This window comes from Pteronotus mesoamericanus, unplaced genomic scaffold (assembly GCF_021234165.1).
Source record: "Pteronotus mesoamericanus isolate MK-2021 breed Mesoamerican mustached bat unplaced genomic scaffold, CSHL_Meso_final contig_20, whole genome shotgun sequence".
Classification (NCBI taxonomy): domain Eukaryota; kingdom Metazoa; phylum Chordata; class Mammalia; order Chiroptera; family Mormoopidae; genus Pteronotus; species Pteronotus mesoamericanus.
Window position 1 is genome coordinate 90,226,764 of NW_026555085.1, and position 23,506 is coordinate 90,250,269.

Consider the following 23,506-nt stretch of genomic DNA (forward strand, 5'->3'; position numbering starts at 1 on the left):
TGAATTCCCTGGGGAGTTGTTGGGCCACCTACTACAGACTGGAACTAATGAGTTTAGCGTTTCCTCTCACTGAGAATCTCAGCATTTGAAACCAGGGAAGCAAAAGAGTGAACTGAAAACTTGGTAATGTTCAAAAACTGTGTTAGATAATATTTTAGATTCTTCTTGGGTTATTAAATAGTAACTAAGTTTCTTCAAGAGCCCAGAGAAAACTAGCTGAAATGTTGTTTTGGCCTCTTTCAAATCAGTAAGAATGAGCAGCCCATACATTTCCTGGGTAATTTTGACCTCACTTCTGCAAGATTAGGTTGTTGATCTTGTATCATTTTGATACATTGTACCACTGGAACACATTTCTTAGAGGACCTTTTTGGTATTATACACTGAAGTTAACTCTCTGATTCATTCTTATTCATGTTCTGTTCTCTCTCCCGCACTTCCTTTCAGGTGACAGAGGGAAAACAGGATCTGGAAAGAGCATCACAGTTGGCCCGGAAAATGAAGAAGGAGGCTGCTTCTCTCTCGGAATGGCTTTCTGTTACAGAAGCGGAGTTGGTACAGAAATCCACTTCAGAAGGCTTGCTTGGTGACTTGGATACAGAAATTTCCTGGGCTAAAGTAGGTTGTAGTTCGGGTGAACCACCAACATCATGCCAGTGGCATTTTGTTCAGGGCAATCTGTTTGGATGTCATTTTTCTCTGTGTCATAGTAAATGTAGCCTTTTCTTTTTTTCCCACTATTTTTTCTACTTCTCTGTCCTAAGAAAAGCAATAAGAATATATTTAAAAACAACTATTTTAAGAAGCTCTTTTTGTCCTGATTCCAAAAGCATTGAACTCAGATGGATCACCTGCAAGCTTTCATAAACGTTATGCTTATGTGGCACTTGAAAATATTATAGCTGTCACCTTCAAAATTGATGACATCTTTTTGAGTATCCATTCTTCACAAAGTACTGTGCTGAGTTTATTTGTTAATTTTTCCATAATAACTTTTGTGCTAATCACTGATGTTTCTATTGAAAGCTGATGTAAATAACATAGGAACAGAATTTTCAAAAGAATTGATAAAATGATACAAGAGTTTTCTTTAGTCTTTTAGTTACTTTGAAATTGCAGAGATTAGAGAGTGGACTTCCCAATTCTGTTCTGAGATGGACAAACAAATGTCCAAAGAATTTTCTTTTCCCAAATTTATTTTCTAAGAAAGAAACATATACTAGAGAGAAGTACTGAAATAAATGATCAAAATTTCTATAAAGTCACAAGATAGGCGTTGACATGCTGTACTTGTGCCGGCCAGTGGGGAGTGAAGGGGAGGTGATCTGAGATTGTAGGCTGGTACAACTCCTTAATTTCAGTGCTCTGTGAAGATAACAGCTGAATGAAGCCCAAGATACTGGGCACCAGAAAGAGTGTTCTCAGTTTAGAAAATGGTTCATGAAAAGCATAATTATGCCATGGGCTGTGTGAAGTGAAGAAGAGTATATGAAGGAAATGAGGAATGTTAGCATTTATGGATACACTGTGGATGAATGCAAAGCAAAGGCACCAAACATCATTTTTGTTAAGTTTAACTTTTTCAAGGAAATATTATCTTCTTTGTACAACATACTTTGAAAGCCCTTGTTTTCTTTTTAGTCAAATAAGTTATATAAGCTAATTGAATAACGTTTTCATAGTGTAATAATAATAAAAAAAGACAGGAGCAACAATCATCTGTAATCAAAGAGCACCCTGATACTGTGTCAGTTTTTTACAGGCTCGTATAGACATGCATAGGCACAAGCAACCTACTTTTTGTGTCACATGTACTCCATTTGTGTCCATGTAATTTATTACCAATTTTCACTATTGCAAAAAATGCTGTGATGAAGGTACTTGTAGCTAAGTCATAGCATGTATTCATAATTATTTTCTGAGGGTAAATTCTTAGTCCTAAAAATATTGGGTATAAGGCTATATCCATTTTAAAGTCTTACACATATTATGAAATTGTCCTTCAGAAATGTATACCTACCATCTCCTAGTAAGAATTTCTGCTTGCTTGTTTTAACCACAACTTTGATGATGGTAGGCAAATGTCATGTTTTGGTTATTTAATTAGAACATTCTCCATAAGTTTATAGGCCATGTGTAGTTCTTTTCAAAAATTGCCTTTTATTATAATTCTGGCCATTTTTCTAACACCAGTTTGTTCTTTTGATTTAGAGCTCTTCACCTGATATAATTATTAATGAGTAGTGTGTTGCCTGTTGTCGCAAAAGATATTTTTTGCCACTTTAGTCCTCTTTCTATTCTGTATATAGTTTTAAAAATACCATTATTATATACTTAAGAAATGAAATTATCTTTTTTTATTATTTATGCCATTAATGCTTGGAAAGGCCAGCTCTGCTCCAAGGTTATATAATTACTTACTTATATTTTCTTCTAGCTCTTTTATAGTTTCATCCTTTTTATCTTTAATGCTTTAATCTTTTGATATATATAATGAGGTAAGGCTCTAACCTAGAGTAAATCAAATGAAACCTCATTTTGTAACATAATCACCCTATTTTTTTTCAAAGGTGTGTTTTCAGGTTTAAGAAACATGCATGTTTCACAACATTTTCATGTATTTGCACTTAAAAATAGGTAAAATTATTTTCAATGCAAAATTTAAGTAGCATTTTTATTCTTGAACTTAGTGGTTTTATTCAATAGCTTAAATATCATTATTTTCAACGAAGTCATTTTCTTTACAATAAAACCTGTCAGCATCGATAGCACGTGTACTATATCAGTTTAATTACTTGTAGTTAATTCTTTCTAGTAGTTCTTAAAGACTAACCTAGTCAGTCACCGAAGGAATAATCACTGAAGGAATGCAGAAAGTCTTAACTTCAGGAAGCATGGCTGGGGGTGTTCTACTTTTTTTTTCCCAGTTGGAGAAGGACACTTGAGAGAAACACTTCAGTGCCTTTAAAAATATTAGTAATTGACGTGGCCAAGTAAGTGTTTAAACCTTGACTCACTGGTAAATTTGCCATTTTTATGCCTTCCTAAATGAGATTTAATGATGTGAGATTAAATATAGACTTGAGCTCCTTTAAAGGATTTGTTTAAATGTAGGTTTAAAAAGTTTCAACAGCAGTAGGATAGATAGGCACATGCCACTTTTCAACTGAAAGAACATTGTAGTTTTAATTTTGGAACACAGTGTTCTCTTTGTAACTCTCTGACTGTACACGTGCCTGCTCAAACTTATGAACATGAGAAGGCAGATGCCATCATACCATGCAGAGTATTACTTCTGTTTATGATGACAATCGTAAAACCCAAGCTTAGATGTGCCTGTTCTTATGATTTACTTAAGATGAAACATTGTTTGTAGTGTTTATACAGTGAATTATATGTTAAGGCATCTAGTTATAGGATGCAATCTTTGCAAGTAAATATACTACGTATCAATTGTCCCCTGTAGTAATCAAGGAAATAAATTCATTATGAATTTTTTAGAGTTGTGAGTTGTAGGATAGTTCTGCTTTGCCAGCTTGTAGTTACAGAAAATGAAATTAATTCTTTACATCTGGAGTTATGATGAAGGCAATTAGGGTTTGTATGTGATACATGAAATTTATACTTAAAATAAATAAATCACCTTTTTCATACCTGAATTTAATACATTTCTTGCTATTTGCATAATTAAATGTTTTCATTTTTATTAGCAACTTAAAAACTCTCACATGTTAGTAAGTTACAGAATTTTGTAAACCTTTGGCAATATTAAGCTTTCTAGGGAGCATGTGGAAGAAAAGTTTTTTAAAAATGAAGGTTGTATAAACTTTTATAATATTATGAAAGATCAAGTGGGGCTTGCTTGGTATTTTTATTTTCTAGAATATTCTGAAGGATCTGGAAAAGAGAAAAGCTGATTTGAATGCAATCACAGAGAGTAGTGCCGCTCTCCAGAACTTGATTGAGGGCAGTGAGCCTGTTTTAGAAGAGAGGCTCTGTGTCCTGAACGCTGGGTGGAGCCGAGTTCGCACCTGGACCGAGGACTGGTGCAATACCTTAATGGTATGTTTCAGAAAAAGCTAATGATGAAATCTCCTCTCCTTTAATTTTTTAAAAACAAACACAGCTCTCATTAGAATTCTGAATTCTATTTTCTCTGTCTCAGTAATGTTTTGCTTGTGAATTAATTTCATTGGATTACATTTTATTTTTTCCTTTGATAAGAAAATGATTAGAAAGAGTTTAAAATGTCTCTATTAGGTAATAAGCCATTTGTAATGTACATAGAAATATGTACTTTAATATTTTAGTAAATGTATCTGTTTGTTACATTTTAATGATTTAATGTTATTTAAAGATTTTATTTATTTTTAGAGAGAGGAGAGGGAGGGAGAAAGACAGGGAGAGAAAAATCAGTGTGTGTTTGCTTCTCAAGCACCCGCTACCAGAGACCTGGCCTGCAACCCAGGCATGTGCTCTGACTGGGAATTGAACCGGTGACCATTTGGTTTTCAGGCCAGTGCTCAACCCACTGAGCCACACCAGGCAGGGCTAATTTTCATATTATTATAAACTATATATAATATCTATAATATTCTAATAATAGTGTACTAGTTAAGAGCATAGGCTCTAGCATCTGAGGGCTGAAGAAAGAATTTTGACTAGTTGGATGACATTGGTCAAGTTACTTAAATGCTCTTTAAGTCTCAGTTTTCTCACATATAAAATGGGCATATTATCACTCTACCTCACACAGTGTTTGTGATGATTATATGACATGAAGTATGTAGTGCTCTTATATAACAATACATAAAACAACCAATTTTAGATTTTATTATGATGATTATGATAATTGTTAAGTTTTATATGTCATTATTCTTTGTAGCAATACACTGTTAATTACTTCATGGATGTAGTGACCATTTAATTTTCATAGTGGTTTTCTGTTTTCCTTCCACTAACAATGAATATTGCTAGTAGAACTCCCTTAGAGGGAGTTGTCATTTAGAAATCATTATTTTGTTCTGACATACTATAGATTGGACTTTTCCCAAATTTATAGAATTACTAGGTAATGGATAGAGACAGAGAAAAATAGATTATCATGTGTTTGCACATTTATTGAAATCAGTCAGAATGTTTAGGGCATTGAAGGTCATGGGCTTACATTGCAATCTGTCAGATTCAGATCCAGAGTTCGTCTATAATTTATTGTCTGCATAATCTTGAGTGTAAATTATTTAATGTCACTAAGCTTTAATTTTCGTATATATGCAGATAAAAGAACATACTCACAGAATCGTTAAATGTTGAATGACAAATGTGAAATTCTTGGCTTGTAGAATATGTTCATTAAACATACTGTTTTTTGTTTTAAGTGGCTTTACTCTACATTCTCACAGCCCTTATTTTTGTATTTGTCATCTGTACCTTCCACATAATTCTTTAAGAAATATCTTTCATGAAACAACGAAACATTAATTTACCTGCTTTATTGGGGTAAATACGCCTGGTGCTTATCAATTCCTCTTACTTAAAATGCAGATCACTGTCAAACCTATTTTCATGTCTTGTATTAGTTCTCATTTCATTAGTTCTCAACTATCATCCATATTATAGATTACTAATTTGTTTCCTTGTCTTCTAAATACATTTCTTCTAAGTTTCTTTTTTAGTTTCATTTATCCTATAAAATGTAGTTTCTAAACTTTAATTTCATCATAAGCCTCCCCTACTCTTTTTGATCAAGTTCTGATTTCTCACCTTAGTGTCAGGAATTTTTCCCACTTTATTTGGCTTAACTAGTTTGCTTTTGTTTTCAAATTTATTGTTTCAGTCATATTTTGTATTTAACTTTGGGACATATTACTGAGGTATGTTCCTGTGTAATATTAAGTGCTGAAGATATGAAGGTAAAAAAACACAGCTCCTGCCCTCTAAGCTGTTATAGTCTATTGAACAGGCAGTAACTTATTCAATCCATATTTTAATCATTCTTTTATATTATTATTTTAAAAAATGAGTTTTAAACAAATACGATTAAGAGAGCAAATGAGATTATTTGTAATGTAAGAATGAGTAATAAAGGAGACAAAATGCAATTGAAAAAGAAACTTTCACTGTGTTTTCTTCTTCATCTTTTTATTGTATTGAGGTTTAAATCAAGAAAATTTAAGAAGTACTGGCCCTGGCCAGGTAGCTCAGTTGGTTAGAGCATCTTCCTGATATGCCAAGACTATGCTTTTGATCCCTGGTTAGGGCACATACAAGAATCAACCAATGAATGCATAAATACGTGGAACAACGAATTGATGTTTCTCTCGCTCTTTCTCTCCTGTCCCTTCCTCTTTCCCTCCAAAATCAATAAATAAAAAATTTTAAAATGCTTAACCATAGCAGTGCATTTTTAGGAATGAGAATTTATTCACTGGGAAGAGTCTTGCAGTAAGGTGGAAACCCTTTAAATCCAGCACTTAATTGGCTCTTTGAAGGTCTTTTTGATCTTTTTAAAAATTATCATCTTAAATATTTTATATAATTATGATTGTATCAGCATTTTATTAATTCTCTTCTAGAGCCATCAGAACCAGTTGGAAATATTTGATGGAAATGTTGCTCACATAAGTACCTGGCTTTATCAAGCTGAAGCTCTATTGGATGAGATTGAAAAGAAACCAGCAAGTAAACAGGACGAAATTGTGAAGGTAGCAAACACAGGAGATCAGTAATACTTCTGGGGGTGGAAGGTTTGGCTGTAGTCTTTTCTTCGGTTGGATGTGCCAAGTTACTTGCGCCCACATTCTTCCCATGCTGTAGATTCATCAGTGTTTATTTGGGTTGGAGAAACTGAAGTCTTGAATAAGTCTTAATGTATGAACAGCTCTTACACAAGTTGATTGTATTAAGATCTCTTATTAGTAATCCCAGACATTTATTTAATTCTGAGTTAGCATCACACCCACATTTAGTTTTGATCTTTCTTGTGTGAAAATTTTGTGTTTTCTTCAATTAGCGTTTACTGTCTGAGTTAGATGACGCCAGACTCCAGGTTGAGAATGTTCACGATGAAGCCGCTGTTTTGATGAATGCTCGTGGAGGCTCGAGCAGAGAGCTTGTAGAGCCAAAATTAGCTGAACTGAATAGAAACTTTGAAAAGGTGTCTCAACACATCAAAAGTGCCAAAGTGAGTAATTATATTTTTATATAAAGCTATTTTTCATGTAAATATATATCTAAATTATAGATGAGTATGTGGTATATAAGTAAAAACTTTTAAAAGTAAATTTTTCATGAATGGAACATTTGTCATTATTTGTGATTGCACTTATGAAAGAGAAAAAATATGAAATGAAAATTGAATAAAGTAACTGATTTGTGAGAAGGTTTCAGAGTCTCAGTGGATTGTTAAAATTGGCTATAAAATAATGTAATTCCCAAGCTAGGCATGCCGATTAAACTCATTTTATAGTCATACTTTATACATTTGTGTATACTATACACTTGTGAATTTGTTTTTTTTTGTATGTTGACACTTCTAAATGTTACAAGTAATTTCACAATTTAGACCTAATCTAAATAAGAGAATAATAAATAAAAGCTGTCCTAAAAAATGGTATTAATTTATTTTTCTATGTTATAATTTTTCTCTCTTTGTGTATATCTTTCTTATTCTCTCTTTTCTTTCCTTGTTTCATGAGGTGAGGAAATTAAACATTTTACAATAAAATTAAACAAATTAAACAATATTACAGTGATCTCAAGGCCATGCATGTGTTTAGTGCTCAGGAGTAATGTAATGAAAACATTTGTAAAGTTTGCTAGGGAAAAATAACAAAGCAAAACAACACAGATGATATTGGAGAATATTTAAACCAGGTATTCATTCTGAGATAGAATTCTGAGATTTTCTTCAGAATCTCAACTATGCCCATTGAATGGCATTTTTGAGTATTCAGTTAATTCTATCTCTAGAGAATTGTGTATTGAAATTATTTAAGAGGAAAGATCCTCTTTTTTGCAGGAAATAAAATATTCTCTAACTTGGCTTTAATTGGAAATATCTGCTATAATAGACCATCCTATCTTTCATAGCTTGTGAATAGACTTAGATTGTTCACAGTTGAAAGAAAACAGACAAGTATCTTGCTTTAACCTTTGTCTTCCTTAGCCTTAACCTTACCTCCTCATCTTCTGACCTGTGCTCATTTATCTTTTCAGTAGATCTACTGGGGACTTTTCTTGGCATCAAAGAGTAGGGTACCAGACACAGTGATAGAGCTAGAGGAAGAGTCATCATTGTGCCCATAAATAACCTCTGTTAACATTTTGGCCTCTATGTCTGTTCTTAGTCATACGTATAGGATATTAAAATGTCAATATACAAATGTACTGTTTGTACATTCTCTTTTGACAGGGTTTTTAATGGCTATGAAGTATTTTGTTAAATGATGTTATAATTTCCTAAGTTTTTACTTTTATTGTGCTTTTATAAATATTTTGTATTAAAATTGTTTTATGCATGTCTTTTTTCTCATCTCTTAATATGCCCTTAGGATCAATTCTTAGAATTCCTTGAAATTGTTGCCAAAGTCATGTATATAAATACCGTTAAAATGATTTTCCAAAGAACCCTACAGAAAGTCGGGGCCAGTTTATACTTTTTCAATCAACGTCATAGCGCTACTTTCCCCGTGCTCAGGCAACGCTGCCTGTCATTTTTTTTTGCATGTTATTTAGTTTTGTTTACGTTGCTACCTTGAACTTAGTTACATGAATGTAAAGTCTTTCTAGAAAGATATTTTCTGAAATTACTTCGTTGGGAAATATGTACTTATTAGGAGTTTGGCTGTCAAAATCCAAGGGCAATTCTCCTGGGGAAAGGCAACTGGAAGGCTTTCTTTGGGAGGTCCCCATCCTAGGTGGTGGCCTTTGTCTTTATCTGTGGCCATGGCAGGGGTGGCTTTTAGCTCAGGACACTAATTCCTACTGTGCTCATGTGTGGTCTCAGAAGACTCCACACAGCATCTGAGGCAGCCACAGTCCTTTGCCTGTTGCCTCATATTTCTTGCCAGAGTTTGGAGAAAACGGGTAATTCAGAGAGGCTCAAATCTGTAAAATCATTGCTGTAAATGAATGAAATTAAAGTCCATTCAAATAAATTCTAGTTTCTCTTTTAAAACTCCACCCTTCTGATTAATGTCAGAAGATCAAATGAAGGATATGTTTTCAAAGGACACTTTTCCTTCCACAGTTGCTAATTGGCCAGGAACCGTTGTCATACCAAAGTGTGGTCACCACTGAAGCATTTGAAGCTGATGTGCCTCTCTCTGACTTGGAAAAATTAGAAAATGACATAGAAAATATGTTAAAAGTTGTGGAAAAACACCTGGAATCTAGTAATGAAGATGAAAAGGTTTGGTTTAAAATTTTACAAATCATGATGTTCTTAATGTTTTTCCTTGTATTTTTACATCAATGTTGCTTACTCAAATATCTGCTAAACATAATTGAACAGTTCAAATATGGGTTTCTGAGTGCAATATAATTGATTAATGTGATGCTTAAAAAAAATAGACAGTACTTTTTGACTAAAAGTAGTGTTACCTTAATGCTATCTAACTTCTGCTAAACTAGCATTCTTTATGAGATGTTTCAACGTCAGATATTAAATATTTCAGGAAAACCATGAGTTTTTTGTTGTATATAACTTAGATGAGCGTACATTGACTTGTACATTGTAGGGTAGGTAGTTCTCTTGCTTGGAAACTGATTGTGAGTGACCCTATACATTTTTCTTTTGAGTAAATTTTTTCCTTTTAAACATTCAGATGGATGAGGAAAGAGCCCAGATTGAGGACGTTTTACAAAGAGGAGAAGAAATGTTACATCACCCTATGGAAGATAATAAAAAAGAAAAGATCCGTTTGCAGCTATTACTTTTGCACACCAGATACAACAAAACTAAGGTATGGTCATGGGAGAGTGTCCTATTTAAATAACTTATTCAGCACTTGTCATTCAGATGTTTGCTATTGTATGAGTATTCATGGCCACCTCAAAACACACCGGTTGGAATACTCTCTCCTCTTTTCTGGTGTGTATGGCTAGATATGTTTATATTTTTAGATGGGGGCAAGACACAAAGAAAATAGAACATAAAACTGTATCATTGGTCATCTCTTTTGGATTTCTGATAATGTACTAAACCTTAAAAAGGATTTGTTTCTTTTGGGAGTGGCTTCCTCTTTTGGACCTGTATTTTCTATGTAGGGGTCAAAATGATTTCTAGTTTACAAATAACCAAATTTATGATAAACTATGATCAAATTGATAAACTATGATTTATATTCTAGAAAAAGACTCGTCCCAGCTCCCTTTTCAATGGCCATATTCCCAGCTGCACTGTCAATGGGCTGGTGTTCCCCGGGGCTCTCTGCTTGTTACAGATAAATGCAGATCTCTAGATTAAGCACTCTTATTGACTCAGTGATTTTAGTTTGATTTTTTTTTTCATTTAGGAATTGTAACTGTTTTCAGGGTCGCTCAGTGAACATGTATTCATTATCACCTTTGAGTTTACAGAGGAATATCATGCTTTAGAAGTTCAATATAGGGATCTAGTGAAAGTATGAAGAAGCTACTTTAATTCATGAGTAGGTGAACTTTGGCTATTTGCAAGTAGTATGCAGCATTTATTAAACTGTAGCCATCTGGAAGTAAAAAGACGTCAATTCCTTAAGGACTAGTTGACCCAGAAAATAACAATAATCAGGGAAAACAAGTAGTCCACTCAGCTTAGCTTAATTTCATCTGAATTTAGCATGTTAGTACCTATTCTCTGATGTAGCATATTTGTGTTCTATAATATTGTTCACACAGGTTAAGAATATAAACTGAATTACCTGTATGTTATTTCAATCAACCCCCCCTCCATTGAGCTCCTTTTGTTATGTTATAAATACATGTTTAACTTATTTACATTTTTAACACTGGGTCTCAGAAAGTGTTTACTGTAATTGTGAGATTTTAAAAGTGGGTGGAGTTAAAATGGTATTAAAATGTTTTCTTTTATATAGAACTTTGTGATTTGCAGCACATTCTCATGTCCTCCGTAACTCAGGGAAGAACGTGTTATGCTTTCCCATTTGCTAAATGGGTTTAGGTGGCACCGGTTTTAAAGTGAAACCTTTCTCTTAAAGAGCAGGCTACAGACAAAAGTTAGAATAGAGATTATTAAGGGTTTATATAGTGAGGCAGGGCAAAAATATAAAAATTTAAAACTTAGTTTTTAAAATTTTGGTTCAGAGTTTTGCTCTTCTCCCCGAAATAGTCTTGTGCTTTTTTTCAATTTGCTGTTGTGGGGAGATACATATATTTGTTAATGTGTAATTACTAGTTAGATTTCTTTTTTTAATTTATTTTTTTATTCTTGTTCAAGTACAGTTTAAGAGTGTACATTATTATTTTTTCCATGATTTTACAGGCAATCCCTATTCAACAGCAAAGAATGGGTCAACTAGCTTCCGGAATTAAATCCTCACCTCTCCCTACAGACTATTTAGTTGAAATTAGCAAAGTTTTGCTTTCCATGGATGATGTTGAATCATCACTTAATACTCCAGAGCTAAGCACTGCTGTGTTTGAAGACTTCTCTTTTCAGGAAGATGCTCTGAAGGTAAATCTCCAGGCAGGGTGTTTAAATAGCTCTAGTTAATGTAGAATTTAAGCAAGGAATTTGTCATTGTGCCTACTTAGTTGAGCTATAACTTTCAAAATTTATGCCAAGGAATTAATAATGGGTATGAATAATAAACCTTTCCTGTATTCACCAAGGAAATATAAAAATTTTAATTTTGTAAAAGTAGGTATACATGTTTAGTGTGCAGTTATTAATTCTTTGCGCCATCAGAGACATTTTTAACACTTGCACAAACCATATTTTTTTCTTATAAACTTGATTGTCAGTTGATGTAAAATGTCAGCATTAATCTTGCCACCTATAATGATTTAACATTGGCCAATGGTTGTGGTGTGGGATGGCATGTTGATTTTAAGTTAATTAGAGACCTGGAAGTTTTTAGTTAACTCACAAAACTATTAAATATCATCAAGGCTTTTTCATATAATTTGATTGTACTTACGTGTAGTGTCACAATAAAATTGCGGATAGATTTGATAGGTTTGACTGATAGCTCATTTCTGTCATTTAAATTAACATTATTAGATATTTGAAAATATAAATAATTTTAGCTTCACACACTTCAGTCCTTTGAAAGAATGTTAATTGAAGCTTTTTATATATCCTGCAAAAAGATTCTTGGAACATCTGTGAGGATTTTTTCTCACTATTGGGGATATCATGTATCATTCCTCACACTTTGGCCAATATAGGGTATTTTTTTTTAAATTTTCCGTTTTGAATAGCAAAAATTATTATACCTCATTATGTGTGAAATAAGTATCATACAATATAAATTACTGGTCTGTGATTTCATTCTTTTTATCTCTTTGCTGGTTTTGTGAATGTCTGACTATGTATTTGTAGAATATCAAAGACCAACTGGACAGACTCGGAGAGCAAATTGCAGGCATTCATGAAAAACAACCAGATGTTATCCTTGAAGCTTCTGGGCCTGAAGCCGTTCAAATCCGGGATGCTCTGACTCAGCTGAATGCAAAATGGGACAGACTTAATAGAATGTACAGTGATCGTAAAGGGTATGTGTAAATTAAGTTAATACTTAATGTAAATAAACTTACAGGCTCATGAGCCGCAACAAAAGGTATATACATTAAGATTAATGAGACTATGTTTCACATCCTTAGAAGGGACCCTGTTCAATAAATTGTGATGAGTATAGTTCCTTAAAGAAAGAGGAAAGAGATTACACATGGAAGATCATTTGCAATATAATGTCTTAATAATTAAAAGAAGCACCTTTAATTTTTAATATCTAAATGGCATCCATTTTTTGAAAAAAACTTAGAAGGGTTTTCATTAACGTGCACTTTCTCCACATGTGGGATGATTAATGTGAGTGAGAGACAGGTACAGATAATTGGAATCCGTATATAACCACAAACCATTTTTAAAAATAACCTCTTTTTAAAAGAATGATTTCGAGTCTTCTTCTTTCTAGATTTTGACCAGGTCTATAAGTAGGTAGGAATAAAATAAAAAAAAAGGAGAAGATTTTGACAGGAGCTGGGTATGTAGTGGAAAGGCAAATAAAGCAAAAAGGATGTGCAATAGCCCAATGCAAAGAACCTTGGAAGAGGAAAGTTAACACAGAAAAATACATTGGAGAACTTGAGAGACATACACACAAAAATTAAGTATCATATTTTTATCATTTTTGTTTTGTTTGGTCTTTTGATGTATTCCTTTGTATGGATTTTTAAATTCATCTCTGTATGTTTGGAGAATGTTTTAAGTACATCTTTGTGCATACTTCTATTTAAGTAAACTTGATTATTTGATGAAGACTAAATTGCTAAAAAATAATGTCTTAAGGCTCTGCACTACACTATCAAACTGAGTATTATACCTCTGCCAACAGTATGCATTAAAATGTCCTTCTTACCGACCCCTTGTTAACGATGAAAGGATGGCTTTTTTAAGAAGACCTTTGCCAATGGTATAGAGATAGATTGCATCTCAATATATTTTCATCTCTTTGAGTATCAGCAAGATTTCAATATCCTTAACATACTTTATTGGCCCTAGTGTTATTACTTTTGTCAATTGTTAGGTCATGTTCTTTGTTCATTTTCCTGTTATGGTATTACTATTTACTGATTAATTTGCAAGAGCTTTTTTCTACATTAGGGTATTAACTATTTATATTTTTGTTTGTTATTCACAGCTATTCATGTGCTGTTTAATTATGTTAATGAGTTTTTTTGACATATAGGTTTAATTTTATATAATTATATCTCGTAGGTCTTTTTCTTTGTGATTTTGTTTTATTTATAAGCATGCAAATTACTTTTTCTTTCTGATACTAGTTCAATATTTATGTATACTTTAAAATAATTTTTTTCAATTTAAAATTTACATTTAGTAACTAAGCCACCTGTATTTTTATCTTTAAATATATTTTGTGGTAAGACTTCAGGTCAGTGGGTCTATCAAGAGTCGAGTTCATACATCTTTACTTTTTAAACACTCCTCAGCTCATTTTATAGTGCAGATAAGAGATAAGAAACATTAATCTGTTGTATTTTGTTTTTTTAAATTTTTTAATTTTTTATTTTTTAAAAATTTATTTATTTTTTCAAATACATTTGTTTCTGCCTTTCCCCCACCACTTTCCCTTGCCCCCTCGCCCCCCAACTCTTCCCCTTTGGTTTTGTCCATGAGTCCTTACTATATGTTCCTTGACTTTCCCCTTCTCTTCCTTTTCCCCGCCCTGCCCTTCCCTCTTGTCTCTGTTGGTTTCTTTTCCTTTCAGTGTTGCTTGTCTTATTTTCCTTGCTTCTTTGTATTGTTGGTTAGGTTCTGCTTATAGGTGAGATCATATGGTATTTGTCATTCACCCCCTGGCTTATTTCGCTTAGCATAATGCTCTCTAGTTCCATCCATGCTGTCACGAAGTTTAGTTGTTCTTTTTTTCTTTCTGCTGCGTAGTATTCCATTGTGTAAATGTACCATAATTTTTGATCCAATCATCTACTGATGGGCATTGTTTTATTTTTTCAAATGAACAAGTTTTTGTTGAATAATTTAGCTCTTATTGTCAGCGGCATTTCCTTTATCATAATTTTAAGTGCATTTCTTTCTCATATTTAATTTTGCTAATTCTGTCATATAACACCATCAGTTTTAGTCTAATACAATACACTTTTCTTACAATTTTTTTCATCCAGTACAGTAAATTTTCTCTAATTATTCTAATTTAAAAATTCATAGTATTTTCTCTATTCTTTCTTCCAGAAAAATTTTAGTCATGTCAATTATTGGTTAAAAATGATTAATTTGAAATGTAGTCTTTCTTTCATTATCTGGGTACTTTTCTGTGTCCTCAGAAGAGATCTGAAGGCTTGTCCACTTTTCTCCCCAGAGCTATTACTTCTGGTGGTTTTGTGCTTTTATTGTTGTCTATTGTTATAGAGTTGGGATATGGTAGCTTTCTTCTACACACCTATGTGTGTCCGTGTCTCTGCTTGCACACACATGTGTATTCATATAAAATTGATTGACTTAGCCTTTTTCAGTACACTCACACATCTTTTGCACATCACCTTTTTTTCAATTGCCCTATTTGCATATGTACCTCTGGCTAGTGGGGTAGAACTTCAAGAACATTATTGATTTGTAATGTTGAATGCAGACATTCATGCCATTTTCTTGATTATAAAAAGGCTACCTTTTAGAAAATAATTTATTCCATGGGAATTTTCAAAATTTTAAGCACAGGACTCTATTCTCTTACATTATCATGACTTTTATTTTATTACCTTGTTTTCTTTGTTTACTACATTACATTTGTTGGAACATTGTCTCTCTTATTTGTCCCAGTACTTGGGTGCATTAACTGATTACTTCCTTATTCTTATTCCTAATTTTGCTTTGTTTTTCTCTCCCAATCTTGGTAACCTATCCTAAAAAGTTTTTTTTCTCTATTTCTATTTATGTGCATTTTACAAGCAATAAGTTCCTTTCTGTTCTGTCCTTTTCATAAAACATCAAGGCAATGGCAAATGTCCTGTGCTTCCACGGCTTCAGTTATCAGTCAGAATCACACCAGGGTGACCACGAAGTTCATTTGCCTATCCTGGGCTTCTGTGTTTTTTACCTATAAAACTTTTCAAGCTTTGTTGGTCTATAGTAAAAGTAAGATAATTAGTATGAAAATAAAATGGGCCGTCTTTCTCTGAGAACTCCCTTATGCCTGCTTTGCAAATGTGAAATTAGCTTTCACATTTTTCCAAAATGCAATTTCAGAACCTTCTTAGGCAGATAATGGAACTCCCTTTTCCCTGTGAGGATTCTTTCCTTTCTTTAAGCCACTTATTTCTTCCTTCTCATCTTGGATCCTTGGATCCTTGTGTATCTTCTCTCCTAAGAATATCTTCTCAGGTGTTTTTTATCCTCTATACCTCCCTCAGTGACTCTCAATTCTGTGAGGACAAAGTTCAGACTTCTCATCTTAAACTTAGAAGCTTTGTAATAGTGTTCTCCAGACGGCCTTTTTTCTATTATCTTGCACATATTGTTCAAAAAAATTTCTTCACTCATTTCATATAAATTTGATCAAAATTTTCTTTGCATTCTTTAGTGCCTCTGTTGCTGATTCTTACTTATAATTCCATCTTCTACCAGGAATAACTTTCTTTCTTAATTTCATCGGTTATTATTTTTCCATCATTTAAGAAGTTTTTGTAATTCAATTTTATTGTAAAAAACCTTACCCATCCATCTACCTATATATACCTACCTATGCCTCTATACAAACATCATTCATCTGAGGTATGTTTATTGAGTACTGACTAATGTAAGGCACATGCAGCCACATGTAAGTAGTTACAAAGAATTAAACAAATGCAATAAATAGGTGAAGTCTGTTTCTCATGGTTGAGAGGTGTGTGGTAGAAAAAAGTAGACAGGCACATATTGCATAGTGCTATGATGGGGACAGTGCAGGGGGCCATGTTAGGGACCCTGAGGAATCTGGGAAGTCTTCTTGGAGATTGTGAAGATAGCCAGAGGGACGAATAGAGGGAGAGCAACATTGAGTAAGGTCATAGATAAGAGAGAATACAATGCTTTTTTAATGATTTTATTTATTTTTAGAGGGGGGGGGAGGGGAAAAATCCATGTGAGAAACATTTGTCAGTTGCTTCTCACACCCCCCAACTAGGGACCTGGCCTGCAGTCCAGGCATGAGCCCTGACCGGGAATTGAACTGGCAACTTCTTGGTTTGTCGGATCATGCCCAACCCTGTGAGCCACACTGAGTCAGGGCAGTGTGCGACACTTTTGAAGAAATGGAAATAGTCCAGTAGAGCTTGAACTCATTGTGGCGAGAGAAAACCAAAAAGGTCTAAAAGGACCACATGAGAAGGACCTTGTGCATCACGTTAAATAGTGTGGATTTTACTCTGAGGACAATAGGGAGCCATTGCACTATTTCAACAAGGGAATGATAGTTTGCTGATTGCAGAGTGGATTTGTAGATGGCAAAACTAAGAGCTTGGGGATCCATCTGTGCTTGACAAATGATGATAACTTGATTAGGAAAGTGACTGTGGAAGTGGAGGCTAGGGAAAAATTTGAGAATTAAGTGGTTGCATCAATAAAATGTGATGATTGGTGGGATGTTAGAGTAAGAAAGAGGGAGGAGTAAAAATGACCCCTAGTCTTTGGCTTCAGAGCGCAGGTGGGTGATGGTACCATTGCTAGAGACCAGGAACACAGGCGATGAGAGGAGTCTGTGAGGGAAGATGTCAATTCCAGTTGCAGTGTTAGAGACAGCAAACTTGAATGTTTCTGGATTAAGGCTTAGACTTTGGGTCCTTTGACTCTTTGGAAATCCATAACCCTTCATGATTCCACGCTGCCTGAATCCATAGGAGCTGACTGGATTCGAGAGGAGATGAGGGCTTGGTAAATCCTAGCTGAATGTCGACTTCTCGCTCTCTCTTTTTCCAACTCCTATTTAATTTATAGCTGCACTGCTTAGATTTATTTGAAGTTGGTGTCTGTCATGACGATAATGATCTTTATTAGGTTTACTGTTTAGATTCTCAAAGTCTTTAGATCTTTGGAGTACCGTTTCTAACAACATTTTCTGTTTATTATTGCAGGAACTCAAAAGTTGAAATTTGTGATTGTTATTTAGTTACTGCACATTTTTACCAAAAGTAAGAAAGATTGTCTTAGTATTTTCTCATGGCGTTTAGTTTGAAGTGCTCTTATATTTGTCATGCCCAACAGACTTGCTTCGCTGTAGGTACTCAACAGATATTAACTAAATTTTCAAAATGACATTCATGGAAGAAGGAAATATAAACATTATTTTGGAGTTAGTGATGTCAGAGATCATTTTATTAGTTTTTCATAACAATATATTTTAGTACATAAAGTATAAATTTTATTTATTTTAAAATCTCAGAGGTATCTTCCAGACCTTTCCCAGCACCACTAATTTAAACAGAAAGGCAGAAGGAAATTCTTTAGAAGGAAATTTTGTTGATCCAAATGTAACGAAGCTTATGCTGTTTTATATTCTAAATGTGACAAGCACTGGACTTTGACTACCTCATTTCGAAAGGCGTGAGGTTTAAACAGGCATCTCAGCAGTCCTTTGTCTCCTTGCCTGGCCTGGGCTTTGCAGGCATTGCCTTCCTGGGCTGTGTTCAGATCAATGGGGCCCTTTGCATTCGTCATGGCCCAGAGTGTGTTAGTCTGCCAGGGCTGCCTTAATGAGATACCACAGACTAGGTGGCTTAATCAACAGACAGTTATTTTCTTTCCATTCTGGAGGCTGTAAGTCCAAGATCAAGGTGCCAGCAGGGTTAGTTTGTGTTGAGGCCTCTATTCCTGGCAAAGAAGGTGGCCACCTTCTTTCTGTCCGTACATGGCCTTTTCTCTGCTCTCTCTGGCAGAAAGATCTTTCTGGTGTCTCTCCCTCTTCTTATGAGGGCACCAGTCCTGTGGGACTAGGGCCCCATCCTTCGGACCTCATTTTAAAAATTACCTCCCTGAAGACCCTATGTCCAAATATAGTCACTTTTGGGGTTAGAGCTTCCTCATATGAGTTTTGGGGTCAAAATTCAGTCCATCACACAGAGAATAATGGAGGGAAAGGAAGTTTTGAAGAGTTTTGGCCTGTTGGGTTTTGTTCTACCTGGGCACTAAATGTTCAGGAAGTAAAAGGTAGGTTTTTTTTTTCCTAAGAGGATAGAGTAATTAATCATATTCTACATTTCATGGTATTTGAAATGTTAGGTGTTGAAAGTTGGGTGGGTTAACGGCCTGTTGCTAATCAACTTCAGTTTTCCCAGCTGCAAAAGGCTTTCTTTTCAGCAAATAAGCTGCCTCTTGTGTGCCTGTGTATCTGCAGGCATGTGTGTGAGAGAGAGGGGGACAGGTGGTGTGTGTGCCGTCTGTTTTGCTCTTGGTATGATGCATGTTTCTCTAAAAGGAGCCATTACCTGTAATCCATTACGAAACTGATCCTGTAGAACAGTGAGCTGTGAATTCATTGATTTTGGAGCTTTCAGTTTAAATGAGATTTGATTTTACCTACAAAAGTTGCTTCTAAGACAGTCCTGAAAAATTTGGAAATGTATCTTATTTTATTTGTTGTCCTCTAGTTATTTTGACAGGGCTATGGAAGAATGGAGACAGTTCCACTGTGACCTTAATGACCTCACACAGTGGATAACGGAGGCTGAAGAGCTGCTGGCCGAGTCCTCGGCTGCAGACGGTGGCATGGACGTGGAGAAAGCCCGGGTGCATCAGCAGGTGGGTGCTTTCCAAAGTCAGAGGCTGGGGAGCTACCACAAGGGGGTGTATTTTTTTTTAGGATGTGGCATTTAAGATCTATTTTGGAAATAGGGGATAAGTATATTAATTTTTCAGGCACATATAGGCAATCTGTAATTTTCGTTCCAGTTCTAGTGCCCAGTCTTAAAAGGTTAAGAAAAATTGTTATTTACATTTTTAAATTAGGATTTTAATGTAATTTACATTAAAAATACTCTTTAGTGGCTAATATGAAAAACAACTTTATTTTAAAAATTTTGCATTTAGAATAACATTTGTAAAATTTTGTACTCAAGACTATAGCAGAAAGGTATCAGTGTACCTCACCTCCGTTTTCTGTTGTTAACACTTAGGCACCTTATTTCCATGTTGTATTATTGATAATCATCATAAAAGTAAATTATTCTTGAGTTATATCAGGGCATCTGCTCATGTAAGTCTAATTCAGTCTTAGAAAATATAACACAGTAACAAAATCAGTTCTGCTGATAATAGGTTTTTACAAGTTATGGTCAAAGGCAAGCAAAATTTCAATTTGTCTTTGTTCAAATTTTTCTCTTCTATTAAATTTTTAAAATATATTTAATATAGAAGGTTCATGGGGAGTTAAGTGCTTTTATTTTTCTCTTACATACTTTAATGCATTTTTCATCTTTTAAAAGATATAGATGAATGCTTAAATTTTACTTTAAAATATTCTCTTTTACATTTGTTGCTTAAGGATTTACAAACGAGTGAAGCAATGTCTCTAGAAAGTGCACACCCAGGTTTACTTATATATTGTAGGACATAAGGGTGTATGGGTTTGTTTTCTTTTTTAAGAGACGTTTTCAAGCCCATATTTGGAAGAAGATAAGCAATTTTCTTTAATCGAACCTGATTGATGCTTATACTTTTGTGTTGTAAGGAGCTGTTATTTACTTTATGTTTTTTATCTGTCCTGTTTCATTGTATGACATTCACGAGAGTAGGTTGGATTTCAAAATGGATTTTGTTTAATGTGTTCACTGAAATGTAATGAAAGTGTTTTTAAATGCTGTTTTCATGAACATAAAGTATCCTCGCAGGACTTTGTTCCTTTAATGCTGAAAGGGACGTCACAGTGCCTGGGGGACCCACTGCATCAGAACATTTGATTTAGCATCAGGGACTTAATCTCGGGTTGTCCTCTGTTACAGGAACTCGAGGAGGGGCTCAGCAGCCACCAGCCCAGTTTGGCTGCTCTCAACAGAACTGGGGACGGGATTGTCCAGAAACTCTCCCCGACAGACGGAAGCTTCTTAAAAGACAAGCTGGCGGGTCTAAACCAGCGCTGGAGCTCAATCCTTGCAGAAGTCAGAGATCGGCGCCCAAGGTGATTTTGCCTCCATACTTTAAGGGCACAGGGGTAGAGGTGTTTGGGGCAGAGCCTTTTAGACACACAGTCAGTTGAGTGAAAAGTTCTTTCATTGTCTGATATTACAGTAGGAGCTTTCCTGACATTCAAGACCTTCACAGGCCATAGTAATACAACAGTTGTGCATTTAGAACACTTTGCTTACTGTTATTTTCAGACTGTCCATAAAGTCTCACCTTTCTATGCAGATATCGCCCATGTAAAAATGTCTTGTTCTTTTTACTTTTGACTGCTCATTATGATATGGTGACCATGTGGCAGGAACTCAAAGCAGTTGAAAAAGCAGTATGGACTTTCAGTCTGAAGATCTGGTTCAGGGTCAGGCTTCCCGCTTGCTCGTTCCCCGATGGGGCCTGGGCGCCTCCCTCTGCTAGCCATCCCTCTCACTTGTGGTGGGTCCTAGGCCAAGCGTGTGCTGCACCACATACTATGGTGTGCTTGGTAAATGGTACAGTTCCTCTCCTAGGTAATATAATATTATGCATACCCTGTATTGCTTGTTATTATGTCAAATTATGTTACAATGCCCTGGATTTTATTAGGGTGTCTCCTGGTTGTAAACATGTTTACCAGTGAATACAATGCTCAACATTATACATATTTTATATATCACAAAATTATCTGAAGTTATTTTTTTGAGCTAGTCAACAGGTAATGGATGATATCTACTTTGCCTAATACATTCCGTTTCATAAATGACTATTTTTGGGGTTAATGGTAGTTGTGGGTTAAAAAGTCTCAAAGAGATTTTTGCTAATTTTAACTGTGTAGAATATATTGTTTTAGTGATATGCTACTGTTTTGTTAAAGGCCCATTTAATACTTTTTTCAAGTACAGTATAGACATACTTTGGAGATATTGGGGGTTTGGTTGCAGACCATGACAGTGAAGCAATTATCATATTAAAGTGAGCCATGCATTTTTTTTTTCTTCCCAGTACATATAAAAGTCATGTTTACACTATACCGTAGTCTATTAAGTATACACTAGTATTTTATCTAAAAAACCAATTATATACCTTAATTAAAAAAATACTTTATTGCTAAAAAATGCTAACCATCATCTGAGCCTTCTGTGAGTTGTAATCTTTTTTGCTGGCTGAGGGTCTTATCTTTAATTTGTATGGAAATGCAATTGCTATGAAACAAAGTAAAGCAAAGCACAATAAAATGAGATGCGCCTATATTATAATATGATGTAAAATATTCAAGCATGACTATTTGTCTTTTGTGGCTTTTTATAAAATGACATCATCGGTTATTTTGTATGGGTTTGGGTAAGAGACACATAACAGCTTGTGTGTTTTGGTTGAGAGGTCACCATGTGGCAGAGACAGTGTTTGGTACCTCATACACTTGCCCCTTTAATCACCACAGCTACCCTCTAGGGCAGTGGTCCCCAACCTTTTTGGCAGCAGGGACCAGTTCACTTCCTTGCCCGCCATTCACCTCCTCCTGTGCGGCTTGGGTCCTAACAGTGGCCACGGTATAGGTACCAGCCTGTGGCCTGGGGGTTGGGGATCCCTACTCTAGGGGACTGTTAGGCCCATTGCACAGCTTTGGAGACTGAGACTCAGAATGGTGAGGTCAAGTAACCTGTCCAGAGCCTCCCACAAAATCAGTGATGGTGCTAACTTGTGGTCTCAGACACTGCGTGCAAACATGGGAAGACCGCAGAGCTCTGGCTGTCATTGTGATACCGCTCAGAGGAGTGTTGTGAGGATTAAAGGAGACAGTGTTTGTAAAAGGCATATGCCCTGACTATTCATAGTGCACTCTAAATATCTAGTTCTTATAATAGTAAGGAAACACAGAACTGATTCTCCAAGCATGTCATCGCTGAATTTGCCAAGGCTTGATTGATTTGACCAGTATTTGTTGAGCCTTGTGTTTAGCACTGGGGATACCAATATGACTTAAGAACTCTGAGACTAAGAAGGAGAAAATATTTCAAGGTAAAAACGCTATGCTTTGATTAAAGAACACATTGTTAAGAAGATACAGTGTTGTCACAAGGCGGAGTGATGGGCTGTGGAATTTAGGCATCTCAGCAGAGGGATCCTGAATCTGGGTTTTGAAGCATTTATAGCAACTTCCCATAAATACCTCCTAGGAAGGGCCTTCTAGGAGAAAGAAGTAGAGCAGTCCGACGTGGGAGGAATGAAACAGCACAGCCAGGTGAACGATCTGCCACGGTCAGGTGGAGGGGAGGGTTCAGGGACCAGGGCCAGGACTGGAAACGGGGTCGCGTAGGACGTCCTATGCCACTCTAATGAGTTTGCATGGAGCACCTTTCTAGCTTGTAAATGAGGCGTCTCCCAGGTCGTCGTAAGGAAAAAGATGTACTTGTTGGCGTGGTATTATCAATAAATGCAGAAATTCCCCTAAAGATTTTCAAATCAATCTCTCTGGAGTGTAGTAATTATTGCTCCCAGAACTAATCAGGCAAAGCAAATACCTTTTTTACTCCTTTTTTTTTTTTTGGAAGAGAAAAGAAAAAAATGTGTCTCTTCTCCAACATCTTACATTTTAACTAAAGCAATGTTTGTTTTTGTAAATTCATGTTTAAATTCACTTCAGGCAGTCACTTATCTTAAACTGGGGCCACCGTGGCACTG

The 23,506-nt window shown here is 35.1% G+C and overlaps 1 protein-coding gene across 6 annotated transcripts in view; it reads left to right on the forward strand.

Moving 5' to 3' along the window:
* UTRN (utrophin) overlaps positions 1-23,506 on the forward strand; it is a 444,878-nt gene that overhangs the window by 173,713 nt on the left and 247,659 nt on the right. For all 6 annotated transcript variants that reach the window (XM_054570070.1, XM_054570072.1, XM_054570071.1 and 3 more), the window contains 10 exons: positions 448-618; positions 3,883-4,062; positions 6,576-6,704; positions 7,013-7,183; positions 9,251-9,412; positions 9,828-9,965; positions 11,483-11,674; positions 12,545-12,717; positions 19,321-19,471; positions 20,671-20,846. In XM_054570070.1, coding sequence (XP_054426045.1) covers positions 448-618; positions 3,883-4,062; positions 6,576-6,704; positions 7,013-7,183; positions 9,251-9,412; positions 9,828-9,965; positions 11,483-11,674; positions 12,545-12,717; positions 19,321-19,471; positions 20,671-20,846 — 1,643 coding nt within the window. The remainder of the gene's footprint in view (positions 1-447; positions 619-3,882; positions 4,063-6,575; positions 6,705-7,012; positions 7,184-9,250; positions 9,413-9,827; positions 9,966-11,482; positions 11,675-12,544; positions 12,718-19,320; positions 19,472-20,670; positions 20,847-23,506) is intronic.